The sequence below is a fragment of the Hemiscyllium ocellatum genome, chromosome 30 (genome assembly GCF_020745735.1).
Source record: "Hemiscyllium ocellatum isolate sHemOce1 chromosome 30, sHemOce1.pat.X.cur, whole genome shotgun sequence".
In the NCBI taxonomy this organism is placed as follows: domain Eukaryota; kingdom Metazoa; phylum Chordata; class Chondrichthyes; order Orectolobiformes; family Hemiscylliidae; genus Hemiscyllium; species Hemiscyllium ocellatum.
Genome location: NC_083430.1, coordinates 51,926,456 through 51,946,673, shown reverse-complemented (window position 1 = coordinate 51,946,673; position 20,218 = coordinate 51,926,456). Strand labels below are relative to the sequence as shown.

General features: G+C 43.1%; 1 protein-coding gene across 11 annotated transcripts in view; it reads left to right on the top strand.

Moving 5' to 3' along the window:
• Positions 1–16,880, top strand: part of yrk (Yes-related kinase) — a 302,153-nt gene extending 285,273 nt beyond the window's left edge. For all 11 annotated transcript variants that reach the window (XM_060847433.1, XM_060847429.1, XM_060847432.1 and 8 more), the window contains 4 exons: positions 3,880–3,956; positions 8,293–8,446; positions 12,444–12,575; positions 14,989–16,880. In XM_060847433.1, the coding sequence (XP_060703416.1) occupies positions 3,880–3,956; positions 8,293–8,446; positions 12,444–12,575; positions 14,989–15,197 (572 nt within the window). In that variant the 3' untranslated portion in view covers positions 15,198–16,880. The remainder of the gene's footprint in view (positions 1–3,879; positions 3,957–8,292; positions 8,447–12,443; positions 12,576–14,988) is intronic.
• The last annotated feature ends 3,338 nt before the right edge of the window (positions 16,881–20,218 follow it).

Sequence of the window (20,218 nt, the reverse complement as noted above, 5' to 3'; positions counted from 1 at the left end):
TCTGTGCAGGCTTGGGCCTCATACCTCAGGGAAGATGTACTGGCCCTGGAGTGTGTTCAGAGGAGGTTCACGAGAATGGTCCCAGGGATGAAAAGCTTGAAGAACGTTTGAGGATTGTGGGTCTATACTTGATGGAATTTAGAAGGATGAAGGCCTGGACAGAGTGGATGTTGGGAAGATGTTTCCATTGGTAGGAGAGACTAGGACCCGAGGGCATAGCCTTAGAGTAAAGGGGAAATCTTTTAAAATGGAGATAAGTAGAAACGTCTTCAGCCAGAGAGTGGTGAATTCATGGAATTCATTGCAACAAAAGGCTGTGGAGGCCAGGTCATCAGAAATCTTCAGCTTATGCCCGAAACGTCGAATTTCCTGTTCCTTGGATGCTGCCTGACCTGCTGCGCTTTTCCAGCAACACATTTTCAGCTCTGATCTCCAGCATCTGCAGACCTCACTTTCTCCCTGAAATAGATAGGATTTTGGTATTCAAAGGGATCAAAGGTTATGGGGAGAAAGAGGGAGAATGGGGTTGAGAAACTTATCAGCCATGATTGAATGGTGGAACAGACTTGATGGGCTGAATGGCCTAATTTCTGCTCCTATGTCTTTATGGTCTTAAGGAGTTTGGTCAGCCTCGTAGAAACATAGGACAGGAGTAGGCCATTCAGCCCCTTGAGCTGTTCTATCATTCAATGAGATCATGGCATATCTGTGGCCTAACTCTGTATCCCTGCCTTTGGACCAAATCCCTTAAAACCGTTGCTTAACAAAAATTGATCTATCGCAGATTTAAAATTAACAACTGATCCAGCATCCACAGATACTTATAAAAGAGAGTTCCTAACCTTTACTACCATTTTATGTTGTGACGATGCTAGAGCTTTAAGATGTATATATTTTGTCCTTTTTTTTGAGGAGAGGTTTTGAATCATAGGTGCCAATAAAATAAATACCTCGTGAGCCAATGGTATTTTTTTAAAATTTGGAATAATAGAAACCGCATGAAGGGGTGGTGTCAGGCTCCCACAGGGTTAGGGTTCTGAAGTTGGTGGGGAAAGCTGCCATACCCCTCTCTCTCTCTCTCTCTTTCTCTCTCTCTACCAAAGTTTTCTCTTGGTGTTTTTTCTCCTGGACTGGAAAAACATCACTGAATTTGACTTTGCCAACATTGTGTTTATGGGATGTTACTATATTAAAACAGTTGCTGTTTAGTAGTCAAATAATCAATAATTTAGTGAAGTTTTCCAACGGTTAAAGTTATACTAATTCTTCTTCCTTTTGTTTGTATTTAATTGGGTGTAAGAATACAGTTTTTGCTTGAAGCTCAGTAGTGTAACCAATCGAATTACTTCTGGAACATAGCACCTTATACTTGCCTTTAAACAAGGTAAAAGTTAGGGTCCAGGCTATCTCCTCCATGTATTTGCAGGGGGTTTGAACAATAACACTGTATACAAGTGCACTCGAACATCAGCCTGAACAGTCTAGCCCTGACTATGCCCTCTAATCCTAGAATCCCCAACCAGAGGGAATAGTTTATCTTTATCTACACTGTCTTTTTCTGTTAGCATCTTGAAGCCTCACAGTGAAAAACTCACTAAAGGACTCGATGTAACTTGAACTTAGTGACAAAAAAGTAACATCCAGCCCCCGATGTTTCCCACCCTCAAAGGGGTGAAGGAGTCACTTGCAACATGATACATCTGCACATGTCATCATCAATACCATGGAAACTATTGAAAACTCTTCAACTGTAATTACCTCTTTCTTGATCATATATAGCACATTAAATCTATTGAAATTACAATGTGCTGCATTCTATTTAATGTGCTGGCTTTTATTGTGTTTTTCTTGTAATTTCACAATCAGAATTGATTCATAAACTCCGGTTGTAAAATTAGGCTGGTGCGTCAATCATAAGCCTATATAAAACTAATAATTAGAATAAGCATGATAACAGGATAAAGATACATACAAGATGTGTGCATATATAATACATATTCTGTCCATGTTGCAGGTAAAGATAAATACCTATTTCAGTTTGACAAACATAACTCGTATAATAATAAGCCATTAATAATGAATTGTTTGAATCTATTCAGTTGTAGAAAAGGTGATACTATATAATGTTGGAATTCACTTCATATCAAGACTAGAGTATCTGATGGAACTGGCCTCATTAATTTTTAAAATTGTCTTTGGAATGTCATACAAGAACCTTGTAATGAGGCATGTTCTCAAACTGGTTCTTTTAATAAATAAATAAATGGTAAAGTGAATAAAGGATAAAACCAGACCAAGGAGCATGAAGTCAAACACACTTGATTTTCCAGAATCACAGAATTATTACAGTGCACAAGAAGACCCTTTGGCCCATCACATCAGTACTGGTTCTATAACCTAGTGTCAATCTCCTGCCTTTCTATCCCATTTCTATCTAAATAACCACAAAATGCCACTCTTGAATGCCTCCATTGGACCTGCGTCTACCACATTTCCAGGAGGCATCAGCTGCCTGGCTTGTTGTGTTCTTCCAGCCTCCTGTCTGTCTACATTGGATTCCAGCATCTGCAATTTTTTTTGTCTCTACTAATTTCCAGGCCATGCATTCCATACCCTTTCTACTCATTGTGTGAAAAAGTTTGCAGGTCACTTTAAATCTATTCCTACTTTCCTTCCGCACCTCCCCCCACCCCCCTTTTTACAAGTAGGAACAGTTTCTCCCAATCTACTCTAACCAACACATGATTAAATCACCTGTCCAACTTCTTCAATCCAGTCTCATCGATAAAGTTTCTCATCCCTGGACCCTTTCTTGTAAATTGGAGTGCACTCTCTCCAACACATTCACATCTCTCCTTTCATGTGCCACCCACAACTGTACACAACCTCCAGGTGAGGCCTACAAGCATCTTGTACAAGTTCAACATCACCTTCTTGCTCCTGTACCCTATGTTCCTATTATTAAAGATGAGAACACTGTATGTTTTATTAACTGCTCTCTCCACCTGTCCTTCCACCTTCAATGATCTGTGCAGATGTACACTGTGTCCCTCTGTTCTATTACCCCTCTATGGAACTCTGTGATTCCTGCTTCCCCTTCTCCCTCAGCTGGAGGATTAGGTGTGGAGCCCAATGCCTACCCTCCCAATGATGAATGATGCCGAGAGCAGTGATAATTGTTTCAAGGCAAGACATTTGCCCCAGTCTCAGGAGGAAATTCTACCTGAGAGATTAGTGGTCAATCAGAAATCAGCCTTGTCAGTGGGGGTGCTAGCAACTGCTAGGACTACTGGAGATCATATCACACCTAGCCCAGGACCTCGATAAGGGGTTGGGGGAGGGAGTTGTTGGTTATGGGGTAGGGGCTGGGATCAATAGACAAGGAAGAGGTTGAAAAAGAGGGCATCGCCTTTGTCTGGGTTGGGGGGAGGTGGGAGAGGTTCGTTCAATCAGCCGAGGAATATCTATTTGCCCAACACCAGCCTATCAGTGAAAGCTGATCTGAGGCTCACCCTCCCGCAGGTTAAATACACTCGGAGACAGGTTCAAGTCAGCAAGTCATTACTAATCGGCCACTTCAAGCCCTGGTAGATATGGGGCTGCTGAATTGCCTCCCCCTCATCGGAATCCTGGAGAATTTCAGAGAGAGCGGGGACCAAATGGTAGGGTTCAGGTATCAAACCCCCAGCAGCTGCCAGTGGGGAAATGTAAAATCCAGCTTTCGGAATGATCAGACAGGGAGCAAACATCCGAGGAATTTGTACAGTCATACAAGAGGGACCATATAAAATAAATGAAACTATAGGTTATAAATTCTGTACAATCTTTATATGTTTAATTTCCAGGTTATTGATGTTTTATCTTGTCTCTGTCTCTTAGGGAGCTTGCTTGATTTTTTAAAGGATGGTGATGGAAGGATATTAAAACTCCCACAGCTGGTTGATATGGCAGCGCAGGTACTGTGAAGGAATCTTCTCTTCTTCACTGATCAATATTTTATCCATTTGATTATTTATCTCAAGTTGTTAGATCTTGGGTGAGTTTGTTCTTTTGGCAAAAAAAAATAAGGTTTCTTATCTCACCTATGTTTATTTATCAGTAATACTAACAGACATGGCTAAACAAATTCAGAGCAACATTTCATGTAAAACATTCCTGGCGTATTCATGAAACAACTCAACAGTAGCGTGTGTAATGGGTACACAGTTGCATTGAAAATTAAATCAACACAGAAGGGAATATTTCCAAAATGGTTTGAACCTTCAGAAATGTGCTTGGTTAGGTTTAACATGAGGGATTCTCCTTCTCAATCTCTCAGGTTCACCACTGCCAATTGTCTCTCTGTAATGAGAAAACAGCTCTATGGTCCTCTGAGACTGTGGCACTTTGCCTTCTTTCAATGAAAAGTCAGCGTGTTCTGGTGCAGTCCTAGCCAATATTCATCTCTCAAGCACCTAACTGCACATTTCCTGGCCATGGTGCTGTTTGTGGGATATTGCTGTGCATGAATTGACTGCTACATTGCAACACCATAAATGATCTCATTGGCTGGCAATGAATGTTCTGAGGTCATGAAGAATGAGGAAAGATGTTGTGAAACTTGAAAGGATTCAGAAAAAATTTACAAGAATGTTTTTTGGGTTGGAGGATTTGAGCTACTGGGAGAGGCTGAACAGGCTGGGGCTGTTTTCCCTGAAGCGTCGGAGGCTGAGGGGTGACGTTATAGAGGTTTACAAAATTATGAGGGGCATGGATAGGATAAATAGACAAAGTCTTTTCCCTGGGGTCAGGGAGTCCAGAACTAGAGGGCATAGGTTTAGGGTGAGAGTGGAAAGATATAAAAGAGACCTAAGGGGGAACTTTTTCACGCAGAGGGTGGTACGTGTATGGAATGAGCTGCCAGAGGATATGGTGGAGGCTGGTCCAAGACAGGTTGGACTGAAGGGTCTGTTTCCATGGTGTACATCTCTATGACTCTATGTGTTCCAGGAAGAGCTGAGAAATGCGGTTGTCTGTAGCTTCAGGAACTTTATTGCTTATTTATTGTATAATTAGCTAAGACTGGACCTTATTCAGGAGTCTAGGTACAATGTTATTTTAATGATCGTCCTGACCATATCCAAATGGTGAACCTGCTGAGTGAAGGTCTCCGAATTCTCAACGCTGATGGACAACCGGCTCCCCACATTCTCCGGCACTCTCTAAACACCAAACCACCAGATTGGTTTATTGCAATCTGAACTTGTTCTGTTTTTCCTGAAGACTTGTCCAGTTCCTTTTAGAAAGCATTAAGCAACTCAAACATTATCTGCTTTTGCTGGAAATCTGTTGTACATATTGAACTCTTGCCCGGTGGGGAAAGTTTCATTTAATTAGTGGACTCACTTGAGGCTCGTTAATTTCATCCTCTCGTCTACTTCCATCAACATCAATGTGTACCTCTCAGCCTTTGAAAGAGCTGGATCATTCTCTCCTCCAGTCGTTTCTCCAATGACATCTTGGCCTGTCTGATCTGTAAGACTGACAGCCAGTTGTAATTAGTTCTGTAGGGTAATGAAGCCTAACCTGGAATTATGGGAGAAAGGGGTTCACTTCAGCTGCTATTTGTCTGTAATGGAGTGAAAATTTGCTTCAATTCTTGCCCAGTTGTAACTAGTTTGCACTGAAGAACAGCAAGGGTGTCACAGTCACTCTATTATGAAGTGATCGTGCTATAATCAGTGTAGGATAATGCAATCAAAACTGGTTTGTGCTTGCTGTCTACACTGTGTAACCTTCCACAAAATCACATATAATGATAAAAGGCCATTGGATAGTTGATATCGCAAAGTAAACGCAGTCACATGAACGTCACTACATCCGGAACATATTGCAGGAAAATTATTAGGGCCCTTCTGAGATGGCTTTTTCTTCTAAGTGCCATTAATTGCTTTATTGCTGCATCATAAAACCTCTTACTGGGAACTAAACTTATCAGTGAGGTCTTTCAATTAATATTTCTAAATGGAGTGGAATGAGAACCAATTGTTCCATTCTTGTTGATGAATTTGGATCCTGGAATCTATAAACCTTTAAATCCAATGTCAGTTGTATTGAAGATATTATGGAAGATGAGAAGATGGTGTAGCGTTGACAGATAATTACAGTTCTATGGGATGTTCTGCTTAGGTCTGATGCTGATCACTTGAGGACAAGTGATTAGAACTTTGATTGGAAAAAGATTGCTGGGTATTGTTTACCTGGAATTTTTTGAATGACCAGAATGGTTGTCAGAAAATCAAAAAAACAATTACATGATATTACCACCAAAAGAACAGGATAGATTGGAAGCCTTTTAATGTTTATTCAGGGGATATGGACATTGTTGGCAGGGCCAGTTTTTGTTGTTTGTCCCTAACTGCCCCACAGAAGGTGATGGTGAACAGCCTTCTTAAACTGTTACAATCCACCTGCTATGGGTTGATCTACAATGCCATTGGAGAGAGAATTCCAGGAATTTACCCAGTGACAGTGAAGGAACAGCAATATATTTTCAAATCAGGTTGGTGAGTGGCTTGATGTGGAACTTGAGGATTGTTAAGTTCCCATATATTTTTCTGCCCTTGTCCTTCTAGATAGTAGTGGTCAGGGTTTGGAAGGTGCTGTCTGAGGAGTCTTGACAAATTTCTACCATGCATCTTGTTGATGGTACACACTGCTGTTTCCTGAGCGTTGGTGGTGAAGGGAGTGAATGTCTGTGGATGTGATGCCAATCAATTGGCTGCTTTGTCCTGGATGGTGTCAAGCTTCTTGAGTGTTGTTGGAGCTGTATCCATCCAGGCAAGTGGGGAATATTCCACCACACTCCTGACTCATGCCTTGTAGATGGAAATCAAGAGGTGAACTACATGCTCCAAATTCTTAATCTCTGACCTGCTGTTGTAGTCACAGAATTCACATAGATGGTCCTGTTCAGTTTCTGGCCAATAGTAACTTCATAATGAAGGGTTCAGTGATGGTCAAGCCGTTAAATGGCAATGGTTAGATTCTCCCTTATGGAGATGGTCATTGCCTGGCATCTGTAAATATTACTCACCATTCGTCAGCCCAAGCCTAGATATTGTCCAGGTCTTCTTACAGCTTCATTATCTAAGGAGTCATGAATAGTGTGGCACTGTGGCTCAGTGGTTAGCACTGCTGCCTCACAGCACCAGGAACCTGGGTTTGATTCCAGCCTTGGGCAACTGCCTGTGTGGAGTTTGCATGTTCTCCCTTTGTCTGCGTGGGTTTCCTCTGGGCACTCTGGTTTCCTCCCACAACCTAAAGACGTGCAGGTCAGATGAATTGGCCATGCTAAATTGCCCAAAAGGTTCAGTGGGATGTGCTGGTTAGATGCATTAGTTAGGGGTAAATATAGGGGAATGGGTGGGGGTGGGATGCTCTTCAAAGAGTCAGTGTGGACTTGCTGGGCTGAAGGGCCTGATTCCACACTGTAAGGATTCTATGATTCTAAACATTGTGCCATCATTGGCAGCCATCTCCACCTCTGACCTAGATTAGTGCACTGGAGAGCCAATCTCAATCTTTATGCTCAGACCTGTAACACGTGACCTTCTGACCCCAGGCCACCAAGCCACAACTGAGTCGGAAACAAAAAGTGCAATCGAAGCCAATTGTTGTTGAGGGTCTTGTGTAAAATTAACTTGAGTAAGACTGAAGCAGAGATTTTAACTTTTAATCGACTGAAAGCAAATCCCCGCCCCAATCCCCAACCCCACTGAGCTGAAGGATACTGAGATTTAACCCCCCTCCCCAATCCTGAACCCCACCGGGCTGAAGGAGACTGAAATCAAACCCCCTCCTCAATCCCCCACTGAGCTGAAGGATACTGGGATCAAACCCCCTCCCCAATCCCCCACTGAGCTGAAGGATACTGAGATCAAATCCCCTCCCCAATCCCACACTGAGCTGAAGGATACTGGGATCAAACCCCCTCCCCAATCCCCCACTGAGCTGAAGGATACTGAGATCAAACCCCCTCCCCAATCCCCCACTGAGCTGAAGGATACTGCCTGTATTTGCTGTGTCGCAGGACTTTGCTCACGTTTCACTTTAACAACCGCATGGAACCTTTGGAGATTCAGTTCCAGCAGCACTATTCATTCAGTTACAAAATTATTACAATAGTAACTGACCTTTCAATCTACCTCCAGTGATCATTTTGATTTATTCATTCCCTTAAGGCATCAATGGTGCTGCCCTAAATGCTATCTCTTTAATGAATTGCTGTGGTCCTTCTCTCATTTCATACAGATTGCAGCAGGAATGGCCTATATCGAGAGAATGAATTACATTCACCGAGATTTAAGGGCTGCTAATATACTTGTAGGAGAGAACCTTGTGTGCAAGATAGCAGATTTCGGGCTGGCAAGACTTATTGAAGACAACGAATACACGGCCCGGCAAGGTATAACGTTTTCCTGCAACTCAAAATGTAGATTGATTGGAAGTTTTTAACATTTAATTTATATTTACACCAATTGCATATATATTTATTTTTAATATTAAAATTTTAAACTGGCTATTTGTCTGTAGTGACTCATATCTAACTCCTTTGAGCATTAAGTTGAATATCCATTTTCTGTTCCTGCAGATGTAACATCTGTCAGGACCTGTCCATTTCTGGGAGTGTACGGAATGTTTCCCAAATACACATCTGGCAATAAATCCCGGTTTCCAGGTCTATATCCCAATGGTTCCTCACAATGCACACTACCCTGGAGAACCAACTCCTTCTCAGTTAGGACCAGTCACGAGATAGGGGCCCATGCCTGGTTTAGGCAGCACTGTGGCAATCCCTGCACAGTACTGGAGAGTAAAATAATGCAGGGAAAGATGGTGCAAGCAAAATGCCCAAGAATCAATCATTTCTGATCCTGATTTCTGCACAGAAAATCATATCAAGCAATGGGGCAGCGCGGTGGCTCAGTGGTTAGCACTGCTGCCTCACAGCGCCAGGGAGCCGGGTTCAATTCCAGCCTCGGGCCACTGTCTGTGTGGAGTTTGCACATTCTCCCCGTGTCTGCGTGGATTTCCTCCGGGTGCTCCGGTTTCCTCCCACAGTCCAAAGATGTGCAGGTCGGGTGAATTGGCCATGCCAAACTGCCCGTAGAGTTAGGTGCATTAGTCAGAGGGAAATGGATTTGGGGGGGGTTACTCTTCAGAGGGTCAGTATGGACTGGTTGGGCCAAAAGGGCCTGTTCCCACACTGTAGGGAATCTAATCTGAAAGAAATTGTTAGAAGATGTGAAAAAAAACGATGCTACTTAATTAATTGAGAAATATTGCCTCAAAGCCATCAAAACATATTACTGCTGTCGCTGTCTCCCCACTTTAATTTCATTTGTCAGCTGAGGATCCCTATTAAGTGGGTTAGATTCATTTGAATGTAGACAAAGAATACATTTGAATTCACAAAACACGGTGAAATACCTACCAAAGTTGATCTGGTTTTGCCTTTTTCGTAATGTAAAAATACTGCTTCAATCTTCAAAAGTTTGTTGTGAATCTCTCTTCCGGCCCCATTGTGACGCTTACTAGTGAATTATTAACTTAATTATTTCTTTAATGTCCATTCAGCCAAGATGATGACCTTTAGTGATTCATTTATTTGGCACACAGCATCTGCTCTGTTTAATGGAACTTAACAGGATCATAGTTAAATAGGATCAGGGCCACTCAGCCCATCCATCCCTGCTGTGCCATTCGAGATGATCATCTTGTCAATACCATTTTCCTGCACTTGCTCCATATCCCTGTTGTTATTAGTCTCTAGAGATCTATTAATTTCTGTCTTGAACCTGCTCAGATTGACCTTCCACATTCCTCTGTTGGAGTAAATTCCAAGGGTTCACAACCCACAGAGTGAAAGAACCAGCTTTAAGTGGTTTGTTCTGAGACTGGTGTCCCCTGGTTCCAGGCTCAGCAGCCCTGGGGAAACATGCTTTTCACTTCCACTAAGTCAAACGTGGTTAGAGTAGCTGTAAACTGGCCCTAACCTGTTTGGCAGTGGTCCACCCTATTAAGAGTTAACTTCTAAGAATTTAAGAATTTAACAAGAACAATGGATGGGATTTAACGACCTTCCTCTATGGAGACAGTGAGGCAGCCAATCCGGTGTGAGAGTGGTGGGTGAGGAGCCTTTGACCCCTCTGCCCCATTGAGGTCAATGGTGGGAAGATCCATGGAGGCCCTACTTGCTTCAGATTGGCCAGCAACTCCTGGTCAGCAGGATTCCTGCCTTCAGATTCTTGATCCTGGGGAGTATCTACTGCTGCCCAGTTTGGCAGCAAGTTTACCCAAAAGGGGGCAACATGAGAGATTTCCATTGGCTCTACAGCCAGAGGTGGGACTGCACTGGCATTGCCTTCATTAAATACTTCCCAATGTGTAGAACAAGCATGTTTCAAGCAGGGAGCAGGTGTTTTAGGAACCAATCACATCATTGTTGGTAGGTAAGAAGCCCTTCTCATTGGTTTGTAGACTAGTGACCGATTATTAACAGGTTACTAGTTGTAGGCTGAAACTCCATTCTTACCCAACTCCCCCACCTGCAGCTCATTTATAACCAGACTTCCCCCACCATTTGAACCACCACCCGTGTAAACAGTACTTGCAAAGAGTTTGGGTTACAATGAATCATTGAGTCATAGAGATGTATAGCACGGAAACAAACCCTTTGGTCCAACACATCCTTACTAACCAGATATTCTAAATGAATCTAGTCCCATTTGCCAGCATTTGGCCCATATCCCTTTAAATGCTTCCTATCATATCCCCATCCAGATGCCTTTTTAAAAAATGCCATAATCCTCCAAACAATCCCTGCTTTTTTTTAAAGAAAACAGTCCTCTTCCCATTCCAATCCACAATCAAAAAATACAGAATAATAAAAAGAAAAGACCTGTATATTTCTCAAACCACCTCCTCCCTCTGTGGCACAAAACCCTACCTTTGTCCATAACATACTTGAGTGTTAGCCCAATATAGTCTCCAGAGCACCTGATATTCACTGGATCGAGCTTATCGAGGCCAAATGATTAAAGTTTCCCATTCCAAATGAGATCAATCCATTTTTACAGTAATTGGGAAACCGCTACAGTTGGTTCTGAAATAACATGATAGTTCTGTTCTCATGCAATCTTGCATTATATGAAAATCACACAATAGCCATCCCATTTAAACTAATGGGGCCAGAATCGTGTTATAGCCAATACAGGTAAGGAAAGTTTGTGTTCAACAAATAGCGATCTAAATTTTTGAACCACGTTAAAGTCAATAGCAAAATTGACTGTACACTGAACTTCACCATGATTAATCTCTCTACACAGGGTTTCACTTTTCCTCAACAACCACTGATGTTATCACCTCAGTATACACTGATTGAGGCACCATCTTTCGTAATTCAGGGTCTACTCAGATTTGAGAGAGGCAGACTGATCATAGAATCCATATAGTGTGGAAACAGGCCATTCGGCCCAATAAGTCCACACCAACTCTCCGTAGGACACCCCACCCAGACCTGTACCCATACTTCCCATGGTTAACACACCTAACCTAGGCATCCCTGAACACTATGGACAATTTAGCATACATGGCCAATCCACCTAACCTGCACATCTTTGGACTGTGGCAGGAAACCGGAGCACCCGGAGGAAACCCACACAGATACAGGGAGAATGTGCAAACTCCACTCAGACAATCACCTGAGGGTGGAATTGAACCTAGGTTCTTGGCGCTGTGAGGCAGCAGTGCTAACCGCTGAGCCACTGTGCCATATGTTTCTGAGCCAATTACACAAAACTTCATGCATTTGACATATCAAAAAAAAATGTTTTGCTGCAGAAATTTCACAACATTTGAACTGAATTGAATGGTTTGATCCTTTTCCTTGGACTTATTTTGTGGACAAACTGATTACGTGCAACCGAGTGACATGGAATAGTTATAATCCAAAGATGTGCAGGGTAGGTAAGTTGGTCATGCTAAATTGCCCATAGTGTTCAGGGATGTGTAGGTTAGGTGCATTTGTCAGGGGGGTAAATGTAGGGTTTGGGGAATGGGTCCGGGTGGGTTACTCTTCGGATAGTCGGTGTGGACCTGTTGGGCCGAATGGTCTGTTTCCACACTGTAGGTAATCTAATCTAATCTATTATAGTTTCTAGTGAGAATTGAAATGACTCCTGTTCCAATGAAAGAAACTGACTTTTAAATCCCTGTGTGGCACAGCAGAATTAAAGAGCCCAATCCCATGATTTCCTTCGATTTTCCTCTGCATGATCTCTCTTTCTCTCATTCACCAAAGTCCATTCTTTCTGTCACAGGCAGCTCTAGTCAGTTTGGGTGCAGAAACAATAAAAAGAGCAGAGCAAGAATCAATAATACAATCTTTCTGCTCAATACAGGGGCCAAGTTTCCAATAAAGTGGACAGCACCTGAAGCTGCTCTTTTTGGAAAGTTTACAATCAAGTCAGACGTGTGGTCATTTGGGATTCTATTGACAGAGCTGGTTACCAAAGGAAGAGTTCCATATCCAGGTAAGAATGCCTGTTTTTTTAAATTAAGGATGAGCCTTTGTATAGTGACATTTCACAAGCTTCTTCCAAACTATAACGTTCAAACTCCATGAAGGAAGAATGGGGTAGCCAGACTAATGACTGGAGCACAGCCCCTTCTACTTATTGAGGACCTAAAGAGACAGGTTAAATAATTAATACAAAGCCAGAAAACACTCCGCAGGTCTGTGAAGAGAAACAGTGTTAGTGTTTCATGTGGTGATGTGTCTTCATCAGGTAAATGACACGTTAGGTATGAGAGGAACTTCGATTATCCGGCATTCGATGAACAGAATTTTGGATTATCCGAACAAGGTCTCAAGGTCCTGATGCTTGGCTAACTATGTTACCTGGAGAAAGTGAGGACTGCAAATGCTGGAGATCAGAGCTGAAAATGTGTTGCTGGAAAAGCGCAACAGGTCAGGCAACATCCAAGGAACAGGAGAATCGACGTTTCGGGCATAAGCCCTGAAGAAGGGCTTATGCCCGAAACGTCAATTCTCCTGTTCCTTGGATGCTGCCTGACGTGCTGTGCTTAACTATGTTACCTGACATTCGATTATCCAGCATTCGATAACTGAAAGAAACACTCCCTGCCTGTATCCTTCGGATAATCGAGGTTCCTCTGTATGTGTATAAATTACTGATGGGCTCCAATGCACATTGGCAGAGTGATCAAAAAGGTGTTCTTCATGATCATGGGTTCTATAAATAGAGGCACCGAGCACAAAAGCAAGAAAGTTCTGACCAAACTTTGTGAAACACTTTCACCCCTCAACTGGAAACATTGGTTCTCGGCAAGGGATTATCAGCGAGATGTGAAGGATTTTGAGAGATTGCAAGAAAGATTCTTGAGAATGGCTCTCCAGAATTTAAGGATCACATTTCTGTGGATCAACTGGAGAAGCTGGTGTTTGAAAGGAAGAGTTTTCATACCAGTCTCTGCCAGGAGCTGCACAACATGAGATGCTTTGAAGTAACCATTCTTTCTCTCACAAGGTGAAAATGGCACAATTCAGATCAGGAACTCACTATTTAAGAGTCGGTAAACCAACCCTATGTTCCCTTTATTCCACGGTGCTTATTGCATTTATAAATCCATTGTTCGAGACTGAGGTCCACAATAACAAACTAAGAATTAAAAATGAAATAAATCCTTTCAAGTCATTAATTACAAATAGATACCTGACCCTATTTCAAAACTTTTCTTTGGGAGTGGGCACAGCACTCACAGTGTTAAGAGAAACCTTTAACCATTGGTTTCTCGATTGAACAGTGAGGAAGAAGAGTAATGTGTGTTGATTCTGATTCTTAATCATGGAATAAAGAAAAACAGGCATTTATGTAGTGCCTTTCACAGAATGGCCCAAAGCATTTCACAACCAATGAAGTACTAATGAAGTCTAGTCACTATTGTAATGTAGAAATTTCAGCAAGTCTCAATCGTGCAATGTGATAGTGACCAGTGACCTGTTTTTGTGAAGTTAATCGAGGAATAAACATTGCCTGGGGTTCTGAGAGATGGCACCCAGTTTTGTTTGAAATACTGTACTGGGGTCTTTTAAATCAACGTGAGAGGGTAAACAGAGCCCTGTTTAAAGTCTCAAGCAAAAGCACAGCACTTCCAGCATTGCAGAGCTCCCAGTGTATTAAACTGGAATACCAGCTGGATTTTTGTGCTCAAATCCTGGGAGTTGGGCTTGAATCCAGAATCTTCTGAGCAAGGCAAAAATGTTACCCACCGATAGAGAGGAACATAAGAACACAGGAACAGGAGTAGGCCATTCAGCCCCTCAGACTTGTTCCACTATTCATCATGATCTATGGCTTAACTCTATCTGTGACCCATCTCCCACAAAATGTTTACTTAACAAAAAATTTATCAACCTCAGATTTAAAATTTGTTATTTGTGGAAGAGAGTTCCAAACATCTCCCACCGTTTGTGTGTAGAAGTGCTTCCTGGCATCTCTCATGAATGGTCTGGCCTTAATTCTCAGACCCTGGTTCTAGAAAGACCAACCAGTGGAAACAGTTTATCTTTATCCACTCGGTCTTTTCTGTTAACATCTTGAAGATTTCGACCAGATCATGCTTTAACCTTCTAAATTCCAGAGAAGGGAGGCCTATTGTATCCTCTGTCCCCCTAATTTAAATCCTGAAGCCCAGGTATTATTCATGCAAGCCAACCTTGTACTCCATCCAAGGCCAATCTATCCTTCCCAAGGTGTGGTGCCAGGATCTGCTCACAGTTTAGGGTATTGGATAACTGGAGCATAACGTCTGTACCTGTGTACTCTAGTCCTCTGGATATAAAAGCCAGAATTCCATCAGCTTTCTTTGTGAGTGAGCCATCAGAGAGCAGATGTAACCTTATCATCTCCTTGTGTCCATTAGGAATGAACAATCGTGAAGTTTTGGAGCAGGTGGAGCGAGGATATCGAATGCCATGTCCGAACGCCTGTCCGGGTTCTCTCCATGACCTGATGATCCAGTGTTGGAAGAAAGACCCAGAAGAAAGGCCAACCTTTGAATACTTACAGTCCTTCCTTGAGGATTACTTCACAGCAACAGAACCCCAGTACCAGCCTGGGGAAAACCTGTAGAAACTCCCTGGCAACTGGAACACTCCTTAACCAATGACAAACCATTTTTCTGATCAACTGTGTTCCAAGGTTGCTGAGCCTGGAGCCTGTGCTGTAATGTAATCACAGCCTAAACACTGGAGGAACAAATCAAATACGAGAGCTACCATCACAAATGTCCAATTAACAGAACACCCAAATAGTTTTGGGGTTAACGGCCTCCGCTTTCTTTGCTGCAATTAATTTCTCTTTCATTGTTAAAGGCAGAACTCAGCAAAACGGTTCCAGAGTGGGGGTGGGTGTGTTCAGTGAGTTATGGCAGAGATGTACTGATGTTGTTCAGCAGTGTTGGGCTCCAGAGACTGGGTATTCCATCGACTTGACAGGGTCTGTCAGCAGAATCCAGAGCACAGCCATTGCCTGTGGTTTCCAGCCAGTGATTTGGTGTGTTGCTGTCAAACACACTGTGTAGGGAGACGACTGATCTGCTATGCTTATTTAACAATGTTGCATTTGACCATGCTAATTCTTTTCCTTCTTAATTAATATTTCACTGAGCAATTATATTTGATTTACCATATTTCCAGAAATATTTTACTCTGAGATTTGTACAATTTTGTAGACCCAATACCTGAGGAAATGCTTTTTGAAAAGATAAATTTTATACACTGGGGTAAGGCCAGCAAAGATGGCCTAGTTTAGTCACTGAATAGCATGTACTTATACTGTAAATACAGTCTGTTTAGTACCAGTGTTAAAGTAAGGATTACCAAGAAGGAGCCCAATGTACATGACATGGTATAGGAGAATGTGACGCTATGAAGTTTAAGTCTCTGGGTATTTATGAACAGGGCAACAGTTTTATAGGATGAATATCTGAAAAGATAATGATGTACTGGCTGGCTGAAATATTGTCATTTGGAGGAATTGGTCCCAGGTGGGAAGCTGCGTCATATCAATTCCAAGGATGATCGTGGTCTGTCCGTATTGGTGACCTCAGCCATCGAGCATCCTGACTGAAAGATGCCGCTTGAGGGTTTCTGCTGCCACTGTGCTTGCAGTTTCTGGTTAGGTGGACACTGTCAATTAGCACCCGAACAAAATCTTCAAACACATCGAGACAACACTGGTACTCTGCGACACCCATTGCCTTCAGAGGAAGGCTTGCATTGTAAGAAAATATAAGGTCAAACCATCAGCAGGGCTGGCCATTTTCAATCTATCCTGAGATGATAGAACTGTGACTGTACAGAGAACGGAAACGTGTATGCTGATTTCTTCAACGATAAAAACCAGCCTTGTTTGGAATAACCAAGAAGCTTCAGGTTCAAAACCTAATCCAATCAAATTTCAGCAAGTGTTTGGAGCGAAAAGGAACTGGATTTAATTTTTTTTTTAAAAGTTCGACTGTGCTTTATTTAAATGTTTTTCCACCTTCCTAACATGATCTGGGTCGGCTATCTGATTGTTATTTTCTCATTGTTTCTGGCGCAAATTACAGCAGGTTACGTTTTCGCTTGCTCTAAACTCTGCATTATTTCTTAACGTGTCATAGAATAGAGACACTTTTAGTGGACTTTCTTTCCAAAAAAAAAGCTTTGTACAGCTTTTGTTGCGCATCATGTAAATTTGTTACTTTGGCGTGTTCACAAGTGACTCAATTGCAACAAAATACAATTGAATTAAAATTACTTTTACAGTCAATCTCAGTATCCAGACTCTGATAAAATGTGGACTTTTTAAAATCTTCCTTTTCCAGTCCTGACAGTTTTGACTCTTGATAGAATACACTCATAGAAGCCCCTCCACCCCTCTTGTAGCATTTTTCCTGTCCTTGTCCAGGTCTTTGTGCAGGAGGGGAGTAACTATCAGTCTGTCTGCAGAGCCAGCCTATAGCCATCAGTAAATGGCCTATCAAATTTTCAGTTTTGGATCTCATTATCATTCTGTCTGTGACTTGCCGACTGTTTAAGAAGAAAGCTGCTGATCAGAGAAGCCCAAAACTCTTGGAGCTCTATCCCTCCCAACTGTATGTTAAGTGTTGAAAAGTGTAGCACTGGAAAAGCACAGCAGGTCAGGTAGCGTCCGAGGAGCAGGAGAGTCGACGTTTCAGGCATAAGCCCCTTTATCAGGAATGTGGGGGGTTAGGTGGGGATAGGGAAAGGGGCTGAGAGATAAATAAGAGGGGATGGGGCTGGAGAGAGGTAGCTGGGAAGATGATAGGTGAATGCAGGTGGGGGTAATGGTGAATAGGTCGGAGTGGAGGGTGGTGTGGTTAGGTGGGAAGGAAAATGGACAGGTAGGACAGTTTAAGAGGGTGGTGCCGAGTTAGGGGGTTGGATCTGGGATGAGGTGGGGGGAGGGGAGATGAGGAAACTGGTGAAATTGACATTGCTGCCATGTGGTCGGAGGGTCCCAAGGCGGAAGATGAGACATTCTTCCTCCAGGTGTTGAAAGATTTGGCAGTGGAGGAGGCCCAAGTCTTACATATCCTTGGCCAAGTGAGAGGATAATTATATGTTAAGGGAAGTGGAAGGTAATTCAGTGACAGGTCTGCATTAGACAGCCCAGAAAGCAATAATGTTATCTTTATGACTTCACAAGAAATCATTTCAAAACGTTTAACTTAGCCTCTGAGCAGCCTCTAAAGGCCAGGCTAGCCAGTGAAGGTGACAACGCACAAAGTGTGTACAGCAAATGCTTTGTGCATTCGAGCGGGAACATTGATTCTATAGGAGACTAATTTACATGGAACGATGAGGCATCTGATTGCTTTCAGCAGGTGCTATGAAAATGCAGAATCCTGAATGTTGATAGAAATGACGACCCTGTGTCCATAAGACGGCAAAGCTGAAAGGTGGGGCATGAGTGACAGTGAAATGCTCACTGGAGAGGTCAATACCTAAACCCCCAGGAAAGGCTGTCAAAACTCCACATTGATAAGGCACATGTCAATGTCAACGTTTCTGGAACTGTTATCCTTCTGTGACTGGTCACTTGTATCCCACATTCACGCTTCTGCTCAATGAACTGCTGACTAATTAGAAGTTTCTGCTTGTAATGAACAGACTTTTCATGTCAACTGCAGAGATCCCATTTTATCGTCATTTTATGCTTGTTAGGCTCTCGCAACCTATTTTCTTGTATAAAAATGTTTTGGAGTTTGTGAGGAGTCTTTCAAGAGAATATACTGATGCAGAGCTCCAGTTCAATAACATATCCTCAACAAAAGTACATAGCTCGAAATATTGTTAACAATCCTCTGAACAAATAACTTTAAGTTTAGAAATAATTATTGAACATGTGTAGTTATTGTGTCATAACAATCATTATTGATAGAAATATAGAACAATTTGAGTAAGTGTAGGGCATCCAGCCTTTTGTGTCAGCTCTACCATTCAGAATGATCATGGCAAATCATTCAACTCAATCCCCTGCTCCTGCTTCCTGGCCCATATCCTTTGATCCCTTTATCCCTAAAAACTATATCTAATTCCTTCTTGAAAGCATTCAATGTTTAGACCTCAACCACTTTCTGTGGCAGAGATTTCTACAGGGTCCCCACCCTCTGGGTGAAGACATTTCTCCTTATCTCAGTCTTAAATGGCCCACCTTGTATCCTTAGACTGTGACCCCTAGTTTTGTACACCCCAGTCATCAGGAACACTGTTCCTGCGTTTGACCTGTCCAGTCCTGTTAAAATTATACAGGTTTCTATGACAACTTCTTCATTCTTCTGAACTTCTGTGAGTATTCTCCTATCTGAGTTTACAACAGAGTGATGCTGGAAAAGTACAGCAGGTCAGGCAGCATCCGAGGAGCAGGAAAATCGATGTTTCGGGCAAAAGCCCTTCATCAGGAATAAAGGAGCAAATACAGTGGAGGCGAAGGAATTGGGAATACGGATGGAAATTTTGCAGGAGGTAGGGTGGGAAGAGGTGTAATCCAGATAGCTGTGGGAGTCGGTGGGCTTGTAAAACGTGTCAGTGTCAAGTCGGTCATCATTAATGGAAATAGAGAGGTCCAGGAAGGGGAGGGAGGTGTCAGAGATGGTCCAGGTGAATTTGAGGTTGGGGTGGAATGCGTTGGTGAAGTTGATGAACTTCTCAACCTCCTCACGGGAGCATGAGGTGTCGCCAATGCAGTCATCAATGTAGCAGAGGGAAAGGTGGGGCGTTATGCTGGTGCAACTACAGAAGATGGACGGTTCTACGTAGCCGACAAAGAGACAGGCAAAGTTGGGGCCCATATGGTGCCCATGGCAACCCCTTTGGTTTGGAGGAAGTGGGAGGATTCAAAGGAGAAATTGTTAAGGGTGAGGACCAGTTCGGCCAAACGAATGAGAGTGTCGGTGGAAGGGTACTGTTGGGGACGTTGGGAGAGGAAGAAACGGAGGGCTTGGAGGCCCTGGTCATGGCGGATGGAGGTGTAGAGGGATTGGATATCCATGGTGAAGATGTGGCGTTGGGGGCCAGGGAAACAGAAGTCTTGGAGGAAGTGGAGGGTGTGGGTGGTGTCTCGAACGTATGTGGGGAGTTTCTGGACTGGGGGGAGAGGACAGTATCAAGATAGATGAAGATGAGTTTGGTGGGCAGGCTTGTGGATCTTGGGAAGAAGGTAGAACCGGGTAGTGGAGGGTTCTCGGACTATGAGGTTGGAAGCTGTGGGTATGAGAGTTCCTGAGGTGATGAGGTTCTGTATGGTCTGGGAGATGATGGTTTGGTGATCGGGGGTGGGTCATGGTGGATGGGGTGGTAGGAGGAGGTGTCTTTGAGTTGGCGTTTGGCTTCAGTGGTGTCGAGGTCAGTGCGCCAGACTACCATTGCACCCCCTTTATCTACTGGTTTGATGGTGAGGTCGGGATTGGAGCAGAGGGATTGGAGGGCTGCGCGTTGTGAGGGTGAGAGGTTGGAGTGGGGGGAGGGGGGTAGACAGGTTGAGACGGTTAATGTCTCAGAGGCAGTTGGAAATGAAGAGGTCGAGGGCAGGTAATAGGCCAGCACGGGGTGTCCAGGTAGATGCAGTGTGTTGGAGGCGGGTGT